The 12,766-nt window shown below is 33.4% G+C and overlaps 1 protein-coding gene across 1 annotated transcript in view; it reads left to right on the plus strand.

The window, feature by feature from the left end:
- CCDC178 (coiled-coil domain containing 178) overlaps positions 1-12,766 on the plus strand; it is a gene marked incomplete at its 5' end in the record, with an annotated part of 313,561 nt that overhangs the window by 105,832 nt on the left and 194,963 nt on the right. Inside the window, one exon of the mRNA XM_039846669.1 lies at positions 1,280-1,439. Within this exon, the coding sequence (XP_039702603.1) occupies positions 1,280-1,439 (160 nt within the window). The remainder of the gene's footprint in view (positions 1-1,279; positions 1,440-12,766) is intronic.

The following is a 12,766-nucleotide window of genomic DNA, read 5'->3' on the forward strand; positions in this document are numbered from 1 at the left end:
TATAGGATGTCATATAAGAATTTTGGATGATGTTTATATGAATGATAAAGTGGAAAAATGGGCAAAACAGATTAAATGGAAGGACCTTATTTTATTTAGAAGGAGGAGATCATATCTAAAAAATGTGAATAAAGAGTCATGGTTTCAAATTTACTGAACAATCATAGTGGAGAGAGAAAAAAAGAGTAGTGTTGAGCTGCTGCTGAATCAGACAGAGCAAGACAGAGCTGGACTTGAATTCTGGTTCCGTCACTTACGAATCAGCTTACACAAACTATGCTGAAGTTTAGATTCCTCATCTGTAAATTGCTATAATTATTATTTCATAGGGTTTTGGTTGTATTAAATGAGATATTATATTTAAAGCACTTTAACATTTTAGCCTTCAGAAATTTTAGTCCTGCCTTTATAGCTAACTGTGCAAATGAATCAGAGATGAAAATGAATGCGGATAACATAAGACTGTACTGAGATTTGGCAGCTCTGCTTATTCTGGATTCTGGATTGCTGATTAACTATGGGAATTATTTATAAAGAATACTTATTTTGGCAGTATTGTTTTAACCACTTTTTAATGCTTATTCTACTAGTATTGTTTTCTACATTACTAATTATTTCAACATAAAAATTATTTTATCTGTGTCAAGATATACTTAAGACAAAATACACACACATGCACACACGTACACACAGACTTTCACACACCAGCTTAAACAATAGGAGAATGTGTCATCTTATGTAACAGGAGGCCAATGAGTAAGGTAAGCTGCAGGGTTGGTTGATTCAGCAGCTTAACAGTGGGTATTCATTTTTTCTCTCTCTACTATTGCTATTGTCAGCATATTTGAAAACATGACTACCTTTAGTGGACGTCAGCCTGTTCTACATGGAATTAGGTCTCCGCCTTTCATCTTATTGGGCTATCTTAGTATATATACTCACTCCTGGATAATTAGCCACATGCTGGTTGACTTAATCTAATCAGAATGTATCCTTGGAGTTACATGCTGCATGGAGGAAGGGTTCTTTTGGGACGACAACAAAAGAGAGGCATGCTGGGTTGGCAACCAACGAATCCACTAAATTTCTCCAGAGATGTTCTACCTGAGTCATTTAGATGGAGATCTATGGAGCTAGGCCTATGGAAGGAAACTAGGGAATTTTTCCAAAGTCCTTTGGGTTCTACGATTTTTCAATATTAGTTCTTTTAAAATGTTTCATAAGTTTATTTTAGAAAATAAAATGTAAATTAGTGGTAATTGCAATTTTTTCTTCACAGGGAACAATTTTTAACTGTCAGATTTAAAAAGGAAAATGCACAAGCTGTGCATGATCATCTCATAAGTGAGCAGAAAGCCTGTAGAGAGAGAATATCTGAGGAAGAGCAGAGATTTACAACTCTTGTTGCCATGAGGCAAAAAACTCTGAAAGATATTAAAGTGAGTATTATATCTTTGACTATTTTAGAAGGAAAAAAATGTAGTGATAGTCAAAATAGCAGCTAGTTTGAGGCATTCATGTTTTTATCTTAAAGTAGCAAAGATTTTAGATTTTAAAAATAAATCTGTTAGCTTAATAAACAGCTTTTTGTTTTTTTCTTCTAAGTAATTATAATATATTCATAGAGCATATTATACTTTTCAATGCCTTTTATTTTATCATTTAATGCACTCTCATTTTATCATTGTATTTTATTTTGAAGGCTACTGATATTAAAGTGTAGGTTATATTTATTCCAGAGCCAGTTTTATATTTCTAATGGGAAATATGAGAATTGTTACATTTTGTTTCTGGATAAATGTACTTTGAATGTTTACAAACTATTTTTTTGAAAAATGAGAATATTTCATGCTCTTTTCCTTTAGAAAAATTTTGCATAGGTTTTGGTAGCACTGTAAACTTACTAGTTGCAAACAAGGAAATTATATGTTAAAATGTATTATTTTAGATCTGAATATTTATTAAGTTTTATAAAGCTATACATATTAAATTTTTATATAAAATATGACTAAGTGATACTGAAATGATTCTTATGCTATTTTACATTTTGTAATTTTGTAACATTTAATTGCAATAATAAATACCATGGCTTTTTCAATATATTTATAAATATTACTATTTTTGAGAGACACAATAGGAAATACTTCTAAAAATAAAGAATTCTACTGGATTTTATTAAAACTACTTTCTGCAAAACTTTTAAAAATATATGTAATATCATACTTTCATCAGCTATTTTTGATTCTGATACTTATATATTAAATTGTACATATATAACTAATATATTCAATTACTTTTTTCCTTTTTATGTTTTTAAAGACATTGCTAATACATTTTTTAAAAAAGATTATTTGGAACAAATACACACTGAATAAACAAGTACAGGAGTGAATGAACATACCATCTTTAATGCTAGCTCTGATAACTGCCTACAAGAAAATTATTAATAAAATTGATAATGATATTAAGTGACATTCTTTCATTTAAAATACAGCCATTATATGGCAAAGGGTTTGGTTTTGTTTTTAGGCCTAAAAATATGAAAATAATTGGTGCCATCTAGTGGCAATAAATGAGGCCTCCTCTTGGAAGAGTTTCTGGAACTTTGATAGCTGAATCTCAGATATGTGATATATGAATAGCTGGGGAAGCTTAGACTCGAATGAATCCCTCAAAACAAGAAGGCTTAAGTTATTTACTGACTTAAGCATCATTCTCCACCTCATATTTTATCACAGCAGTAGAATTAGTTGTTTGAATTCAACCACATTTTCCAATCGTACTGGTGCTGAGAACACAGTGGGATCTCAATAATCATTTATTGACTAACATTTCAGTACTTTAATGGAACAATAATAATTAGTGAAATGGCAAAATATGGTCAGCAGGAGAGAGACAAAGAAAAACGCCTGTATAACTAGCCTCTCAGTAATTAAGATTTGTATTTCTTTTATACAAAAGCCTATCTCTGCTTCCCATTCTGAAATGTACCTACCCACATTCACTTGGGTGCATCATGTGATCTCATGTTTTTTTCTTTTTCTTAACACCATTCTCTGTCTGAATTTGTTTTGTTCATTTATTTTTACTTTTTTGTAGTCTGCCTACATTCTTCTACAGTAATGTGTTCTCTGTCACTCCTCTGATAGGATAGATTTTCTGTCACTTTCTCTGTATCCTAAAAGCTTAGCACTATGCCTGGCACAAGAGAGCTCACAATAAATACATGTCGAATGACTGAATGAATAAATGGATGAGCATATTCTTATTTGGTAATTTTTCTGTTGGCTTGCATGATAAAGGCTAAAAGCAGGAGCATTTTAGAGATACTTTCCATACTGCACTAGCTTGCTACTTTAGCCAATACTCATGCTATGTGCAGAAGCTGACTCATTCACATTTGCTCGCACATGCTCTCTCTCATTTTCTCTTTCTCCTTGATAATATATGAGAAACTTATCATTTTGTCTGTTCCCTCTATGTGAAAATGGTTAAATTGTCTATTGCTTTGTAGCAATTAAGGATTCTGCTAAATATCTCAATAATGCTTCTCAAATAACCTTGAATTTATATGAAATTGTCTCTTATCAGTGCTTGGATAGCTCTTTGTTATGCGTTCACCTTATGTGATAAGAAACATAGAGTTTGAACATGCAGAGTTTAGAGATTGATATATCTCATCATTAGTAACACTGTTTATTATTAGAATCAGTTATTGGTGTTGAAGAGTGGAAAGACAGTCCACTCTTCATAGAAAACCTATTCTAATCCCTGTTTAGAAATTGGACAATAAGAATTTGTAAATATATGTGTAATGGAAAGCATTGCCAGAAAGATACAAGTCTTCATAGAAAACCTATTCTTCATAGAAAACTTATTCTAATCCCTGTTTAGAAATTGGATGATAAGAATTTGTAAATATATGTGTAATGTAAAGCATTGCCAGAAAGATACAAGTCTTATTAGGCATTATTATACATGTGGTGTTACTGTTCCGGGGTTTCTCCCCTCTGGGTAAAACAACTAATCACAATTATGGATCATCTAAAGGAATTGTTTAATAAAGGACTTTATAAAAGCTACATGGAATTATATCAGGACTGAGAAAACACACTCTAGAATTAGAATTATAAACAGCTAATAAAATAGTTTAAGAAAAAATATACACACACTTCAGATAACATAATGCGATTCTGAAGTTAAATTTAGTTTTTTTCAGTGGACAATTCATGTCAGATATCTTTAAATGATAGACTTTTTTTTAATGCCATGAAGTTTTTATTAACTGCCTATAATTTAGAAATGTTTAAGATTAAAATTTCAGTATAGCACCTAAACATATTAAGCAAATACTAACAGGCATAAAAGGAGAAATAGACAACAACACAATAATAGTAGGTGAGTTCAGTACCTCATTTGCAACAATGGGTAAGTCATCTAGACAGGAAATCAATAAAGAAACCCTGGACTGGAGCTACCCTTTAGACAAAAACAGACATACATAGAACATTTCATCCAGTAGCAGCAGCAGAAGACACATTCTTCTTAAGTGTATATGGAACATTCTCCAGGATAGATCATATATTAAGTCACAGAACAAGTCTTAACAAATTTAAGAAGATTGAAATTATACCAAGAATCTTCCAACCGCAGTTGTATGAAACTATAAATTAATTGCAGGAGAAAACTAGAAAATTCGCAAATATGTGGAATTTAAACAACACACTCCCAACCAACCAATGTACAGTCCGCAGAGCCCCAGCCCTAGCAGTCACCAAGCTGAATATAAAAATGCTGAGAGATAATAATGTAACAACTTGTATATCCGGATTCTGTCTTCAGATATTCTCTAACACTTTTCTTCAAAGCTTTCACAGGCTCCCACAGCTCCAACTATCAATACAGTGGCTGACTCACCAATCTTCTACTCCAATTTTACTGCTTCTCCCAAATTTGTCTCCACATGATGGATTATTAGGTGCATGCTTCCATTTACATAGTCTCTATCATGTCCAAAACGGATAATCTTCTCAACAAATCCAGTCACCGGAAATTATTTTTATTACAAATGCCACCGTAATTTTTCCAGTCAAGAGTAACATACCACCTCCTATATGTTCTGTCTTTTATTTGACACCAGTCTCTATTAAGTCTATAATCTTCATACCTTCTCATCACGTCTCTTTGATTACAAAAGCACTTTTTTGTAACATATCTGCAGCTTATGCTTTCATTTCACTTCAGTTCATCCTACATAATGCCGTATAATGGATTTTTCTACAGCCTGTCTCTGAGCACGTCGCACTTCTTAAAAATTCTTCATGTCTCCCACTGCTTTACGAATTAAGTATAAACTTAATTCATAAATTTAATAAGTTGCAGTGATATTCGATAACCCCACGCAAATTAAATAAAGACCATTTAACATAAATTTATTTGTTTCCATTGCTTTATTGAAGTATAATTGATAAATAAAATTGGATATATTTAAAATGTACTATATGATTTCATATACGTATACATTGTGAAATGATTACTACAATAGGTTAATACATCTATCATCTCACACAGTTATCTTTGTGTGTGTGTGTGTGTATGGTAAGAATGCTTAAGATCTACACTTTTAGCAAATTTAAAATATATAATACAGCATTATTAACTATAGTCACCATGTAATACATTAGATCCCCAGAAATGATTCATCTTATAACTGAAGACTTTACTCTTTGACCAACATCTCCCCATTTTACCCACCCCACAGCCCCTTGATGACCTTTATTGTACTCTTTGTTTCTGTGAGTTTGATTTTTTAAAAAAGATTCCACAAATAAATGACATCATTCAGTATTCGTCTGTCTATGTCTGGCTTATTTCACTTAGCATAATGTCCTCTAGGTTCATCTATCTTGTTGCAAATGGCAGGATTTCCTTCTTTCTCATGGCTGAATAGTAGTCATTCATATATACATCTGTATTTTTTCTTTATTCATTTATCCATTGATAGACACTTAGATTGTTTCCATATTTTGGCTATTGTGAATAATGCTGCAATAAACATGAGAGTATTGATATCTCCTTGAGATACTGATTTTATTTCATTCAGATATATACCAAGAAGTGGGATTGTTGGATCATATAATATTTTTATTTTTAAATTTTCGAGTAATCTTCATACTGTTTTCCACATTGGCTGTACCTGTTTACATTCCAGCAGTGTACAAGAGTTCCCTTTTCTCTACCTCCTTGCCAACACTCGTTATGTCTTGTCTTTTTGATAAAATCCATTATAACAAATGTGAGATGATATCCCATTGTGGTTTTGATTTACATTTCCTTAATGATTAGTCATATTGAGCACCTTTTCATTTATCTGTTGGACATTCATATGTCTTTGGAAAAATATCCATTCAAGTCCTTTGCCCATTTTTAACTGGATTATTTCTTTTGTTTTTTAACTATGAATTGTATGAGTTACTCATATATTTTGGATATTAATACCTAATCAGATATATGATTCGAAAATATTTTCTTCTATTTGGTAGGTTGTCTTTAAATTTATTATTTCTTTTGCCGCACAGAAGCCTTTTAATTTTATGTAGTCTTACTTGTTTATTTTTGCATTTATTTCATGTGCTTTTTGTGTCATATGAAAAAAATTGTTGTGAAGATCAATGTCAAGGATATTTTTTCCTATATTTTCTTCTAGTAGTTTTACAGTTAGTTATAGGTCTTTCATTTAAGACTTTAATCTATTTCAGGTTAATTTTTGTGAGTGGTGTAAGATAAGAGTTCAGTTTCATTCTTTTGCATGTGACTATCAGAGACAATTTTACTTCTTCCTGTCTTACTGGATGCCTTTTTTTTCCCTTGCCTAATTGCTCTGCCTAGAACTTAAGGTACTATGTTGAACAGAAGTGATGTGAGCTTCCTTGTCTTATTCTTGGCCTTAGGAACTTCTTGCAGCTTTTCACCATTGTGAATGATGTTAGCTGTGGGCTTGTCGTACAGATATATTTCAGAGATATTGCAGGTTCAGTTTTAGACCACCACAATAAAGCGAATATTACCATAAAGCACATTGCACAAGTGTTTTGGTTTTTCAGTCACATAAAAATTATATTACACTATACTGTAGTCTATTAAGGGTACAATAGCATAATGTCTACAAAAATGTACATTCTTTAATTGAAAAATAATTTATTACTAAAAACCATCATCTGAGCCTATTGGAAAAAATGGCCCCAATAGCCTTGTTTGATGCAGAGTTGTCACAAAACTTCGGTTTGTAAAAATGCAATATCTGCAATGCACAATAAATCAAAGCACAATAAAACAAAGTATGCCTGCATATGGCTTTTATTACGTTGAGGTACATTCCTTCTGTACCTAATTTGTTAAAGTTTTTGTCACAAATGGATGTTGAATTTTTTCAAATGCTTTTTATGTATCTGTTGAGATAATAATATGACTTTTATAATCCTTTGTACGTCTTCCTTTTATAATCCTTTGTACGTCTGTGGTATCAGTTGTAATAGTTGCTCTTTCATTTTTGATGTTGAGTCTTCTCTCTTTTTTTTTAGTCTAGCTAAAGATTTGTTCTGTTTATATTTTCAAAAACTCAGCTTTTGGAGTTGTAGACCTTTGTTATTATTTTGGGGCCTGTGTTTCATTTATTTTTGCTCTGATATCTGTTATTTTCTTCCTTCTGCTAACTTTGGGCCTGCTTTGTTGTTCTTTTTCTAGTTCCTTGAGGTATAAAGTTAGGGTGTTTATTTGAGATCTTTCTTTTTTCTTAATGTAGATACTTATTACTATAACCTTTCTTCTTAGAACTGTTTTTGCTGCATCCCATAAGTTTGGTATATTATGTTTCCATTTTTGCTTGTTTCAAGATATTTTTTGATTTCCCATTTGATTTATTCTTTGACTTGTTTCTCCTTTGTCACATGCCTCTAAGTTAGGCTCTGCCAATAGGGGGGCACTAGAGAGAGGCTTAAAGGTTGATGGAGGATGAAAGAACTTGTTCCTTCCTACCTGCTTCCAAGGTGCCTCCTGTCCTTTATAGTTGTCAACTTTATCCTAGAAATGTGTATTCATCTCAAAACAGCAGTTCCTATCCATAACCATGCCTGATTACAACTAACAGCTTTTGCAACACTTGTAGAACTGATTTTTCATGTCCTACCTCAGAGACATCAGAACCAGGCAATGAGAGCCCCCTCCTAGTAGTCTGTTTCCCAGGCTCACAGAGCCTGTCTTTCCAGCTCAGAGATACAAGCAGTCAAGAGATCTGAATTTCAGGTCCACAGAGGATTAACCATTACAGCATTGCCAAAGTATTGAGTCACACAATCTTCATTTGGCCATTAGTGGAGCATTGGTGACAGAAAGAGTGGTATCAGTAAATTGGTAAAGGCCAAAGATTAAATATAAAGAGACAAGAGCATTGAAATAAGTTAGAGAAGGCAGTTGTAGAATACTCTTTTAAGAGCTTTGATCTTAAAGGAATTTATATAGTTCTATTTATTTTCTTGCAAATTACAATCCTATATATATTTTTCAGCAAAGAGGAAACAGATGAGATTGAGGGAGAGATTATGCAGTCTTATTATGCAGTTTTGCTTAAATATTTAGTTCCCATTCCGATTGCTGATGCCTTTGAGATAGAGAATGATACCTCACTCATGTGAGTCCTTCCAGAGTCCTCACAATGTCTGAGACTTAAGTACTCGACATTTGCTGAATTGAAGTCCAAATGAAGCGAGGCGACTCCTAAAAGAATACGTGAAAGAGTGAGATTTACACTTCAGTTTACTTTGGCAAGGATAAAGGAAATTGTTCCTCATTCATTTATCCACCCATTTACTTATTTATTTTAAAGTCACGTATTGACTCTTAGAATTTGGGTGAGATTCTAAGCATGTTAAATGAAAGGTAACACCTGCTCTCAGTTAGCTTCACTGAGAAATGGTGATGAAACAGGTACATGTTAAAATAGGCGCAACAACTGCTTTTCTTGAATTAAGTGCAGAATTCTCCGGAACTCAGTAAAAAGAGCTTAAAGGAAAATTGGGAAAGTTTGCTAAAGTAATAGTAACAGAACCAAGTCTTGGAGGGTGGGAATTAGTCAGAAAAGAATACTTCAGGTACTGAAAACAATAGGAGAAAAGATATACGGGTGTCAATAATCAGCATGGATTTAGAGAATTGCAGGTAATTTATTATGTTTGGAGATTAGATGCAGGAAAAAAGGCAATTCATACCCGTAGCAGCCACATCATGAAGGCTCTGAATGTCACACTAAAGAGTTTAAGTAATTGATCAGAAAAGTAACAAAGCTACCATAGCAGCTATCCCATTAAAATTAGCAGAGATTTCCACCACTCTGCTGTGGCACATTGGTGTGGTACTAATGGGCCAAATTTGGACTGCAACTGATTCCATCAATAGTTAAGGAGTTAAGAAGGGCCTAAGATTGCTAAGACTGGGCTCAGAAGACTCTGCCATCAAAGGGTCTTGTCCCTTTACTTTAGCATGGTGAAGTCAGTATTTCTTGGCTAGATGGTAAGAAAAATTATTCAAGTATATATCAAGTTTTTCTTTTACTTGACAAAAGGATGGTTAGTGGTGTCAGCATTCAAAAATAGAGCATGTAGACTGAAGAATAGGTCTGAAACTAGAGTCATCAAATTTGAAATATCTTTGAAGAAGCTACTTGGAGTCTAGTGCCAGCCAAATTAAGAACCTGAAATTGAAGGAACACGAGTTTGAATGAGGATATGGTTGTAGGAAACTATAAACATATACATTGCACAGAGACTTCAGGAAATCATTAACAACACAGGGAAGACTGAGAAGAAAGATCAAGACACAGTCCTGGTTGGGTGATAATGATATGGAAGAGGTAGCAAGAATAGAGGAAGCAAAAGGCAAAGAGGTTATAGTAAGAGAGTGATATAGGAGTTTAAAACTTCAGCCATAGTGCCATTCTATATGATAACAGAATAAGAAGGGTGTCCATGGGTACGAATTGGTAATAGGACTTGGAATTGAAGTTAACTGGATTTGAGTAAGTCCATAGAGTCTAAGATTAAAATGTTTGCTAGGTCATCCAGATAGATATTGAAGTAAAATAGAATGGTGGTGGAACATGAGATAGAGAGGAAGAGAAGATTGAGTCTCATAGGCCAAAGTCTTCCCTTAGTGTGGAATAATGACTAGGAAATCATTAAATGACAGTGCAATAGAGTAAGAGACGATAGGGGATTATATTTTTTAATCAATATAAAACTCAAAACAAGGAGTATTTTTACATAAATATAGAGGAATAATGGTTTGAAAGCAAAAATAGAGAGCTAGGATTATGCTAACTGCAACTAGACCTTCTAATATATGGGGCCTTGAGAAATTAATATTCTTTAATTCAGACCAAGATTTAGTTAATGCAAGTGGTTTTACCAAATATTGTGCAATGAGAATGAAATGAAGTCTGAGCTTCTTTACCAATAAATTCCAGCATTCCCATTGGAAATTTACACTGGGATAATGGTTCAGTGCAATTAATAAGTGTATACTGAATTCTCACTACATAAAATACACTCTTCTAGATGCTAAGGATTATAGTAATAAAGCAAAGTCCTTAACTCTGAGAAGCATACCAACCTCACAGAGGAGAATCATAACATTATTGTAACAAGCTTTGTTAACCAGAGCTAGAATCAAAGAAAGAGACTGCTAAAATATTACTTGTAAATATTGTCAACTTTCCTGTATTTATCAAGAATTTTTTTCAAAGAACCAAGATTTGGTGTTATTGCTTCACCTATACCATTAATGAAAGCATCTACTAAATTACATTATGTCTTCTAAGTCATTATAAATACATATTTATATGTCAGTGTATAATTTAAAATTTTTAAAAATATGACAAAATGACTAAGCAGTGCTTAATAGCATAACCCATTGTTGTTTTTATTTTGCTTACACATCTGATTAAAAGACCTCCAATTGTGCTGTTCATCTTCTTTTAAATTGTATAAATTTTACTTCAGTTGTTACCTTTAGGAAGGTCACCTTATCTTTCAGAAAAAGTGAATTTAATGTTGCATAAATGATATCTACATGGTTATAATGTTCCTAAGCATAGATCTTAGCCTAAAGTACTCCGCCACAGGCAGGGAGTTGTTTTCAGTTACTGTTTCTAGTTTGTTTCTGCTTTGCAAAGCTTTTCAGGAGAGACAGATGAGAGAGAGGGGGGTGGGTGGAAAGGGGAGGGTGAAGGAGGGAGAGAGAGGCACTAGCTGTCACTTTGTCTTTAGTGAATTATCAGTGACTTTCCATATTAAGTGTAAGTACCATCAACTCCCTCTTAAACCATGAACTCTTTCTTAAACTTAGGATTTCTGAATCTGGCCCTGATGTTCTGACAAATATCACAAATTTGACTTCTGCATTGTCCTGTGGGGAGCATTGTTAACATTACCCAAATAGCCCTCCTACTGTCTGATTTATTTGCTTACAGAGAGCATAGAACATGTATACCTGACCTCCTGAGGGAGCTGCATAGCTCAAATTTGGGCGCCATGATAATAATAACAGTTAGAGAGAAAATGAAATAGGCTATAAAGAGAAAGGAAATGGAATATATAAACTATCGTACAGTGTCATGTTCATTTTCAGTACTATATAAAATAATGAAAATGTTTTTCGATAACCTTTGTTGATTTTTATAATGCGAAACACACTTTATGGAAAAAGACAATGAAAAAAGCCAAAAAATTAGTAAAAATATTATTAGCTTGTAACTCAGATTTCTGCATTGTTTTCTGTAAGTTAAGAGTTGAATTCTAAAATAGAACAGCTTTAAGTTAAAGTATGTTTGGCAACTCTAAGTTGCTCTCTTTTAGGGTTCAAGTATAAGGATTTTCTTGTTGATAAAGCAATCCAGTGTGGTAGGCAGCAAGGGTTTTATTTTTCTAATTTTACGGTTGCAATTGGGAAACTTAAATTTAGAGATGTTAAACATGAGTTTTCCATAACCACTCAGTTTTTAAGTTTCACATCTGGGATTAAAAAGGGTGTTCTTTGTATTATTCTCCTCTTCCCTTCCCCCCAGCCCCAAAACAAAACAAAACAAAACATCATAAACTGAAAATCTTCAGTAAACAGTAAAGCAGTAGGATATAATTATTCTTGTCAATAGTGCTGGGTGGCCTTACAAGATCATTGCTTTTTGGGTACTAGAATTAAGGGAAATTAAAGGCCATTGGGCTTACAATAACTGGAATGATTATGTGTCCTTCTGAAATTAAAAGGTATGATACAGTGTATCAAGCCTTTCTCAAAATGTTCATGTAAATGAGTTCTCTTATTTATCAGAAACTCTTTACTCAGGCATACAAAACAAAAGTATCTCCCAATGTCATCCTGATCCTGTTACAACACCATTACCACCATCTGTGGGAGACAGGCCGGGTTTGTTTGTTGGGGCGGGGATATCGTCAGGAGTGGTGAGGTAAGAGAATATTGTACCATAATTTGCACCCATAGTTAAAAGATATGTGTGCGCTTTTGATATCTTGGCCTGTGGTGGTACTGTACCTATAATACCTAGGAGTTAAAAACAAAACAAAACAAAACAAAGGCCACAGTCTCCACGACCACCCTCACTTCAGATCAGCGGACTATAAATTTGGGAGTCACCACGACCACCCTCAGGTTCAATCATTTTTAGAAAGCTCACGGAACTCAGGAAAGCACCCATCTT

This window comes from Pteropus medius, unplaced genomic scaffold, assembly GCF_902729225.1.
Source record: "Pteropus medius unplaced genomic scaffold, Ma_sr-lr_union100, whole genome shotgun sequence".
Classification (NCBI taxonomy): Eukaryota; Metazoa; Chordata; class Mammalia; order Chiroptera; family Pteropodidae; genus Pteropus; species Pteropus medius.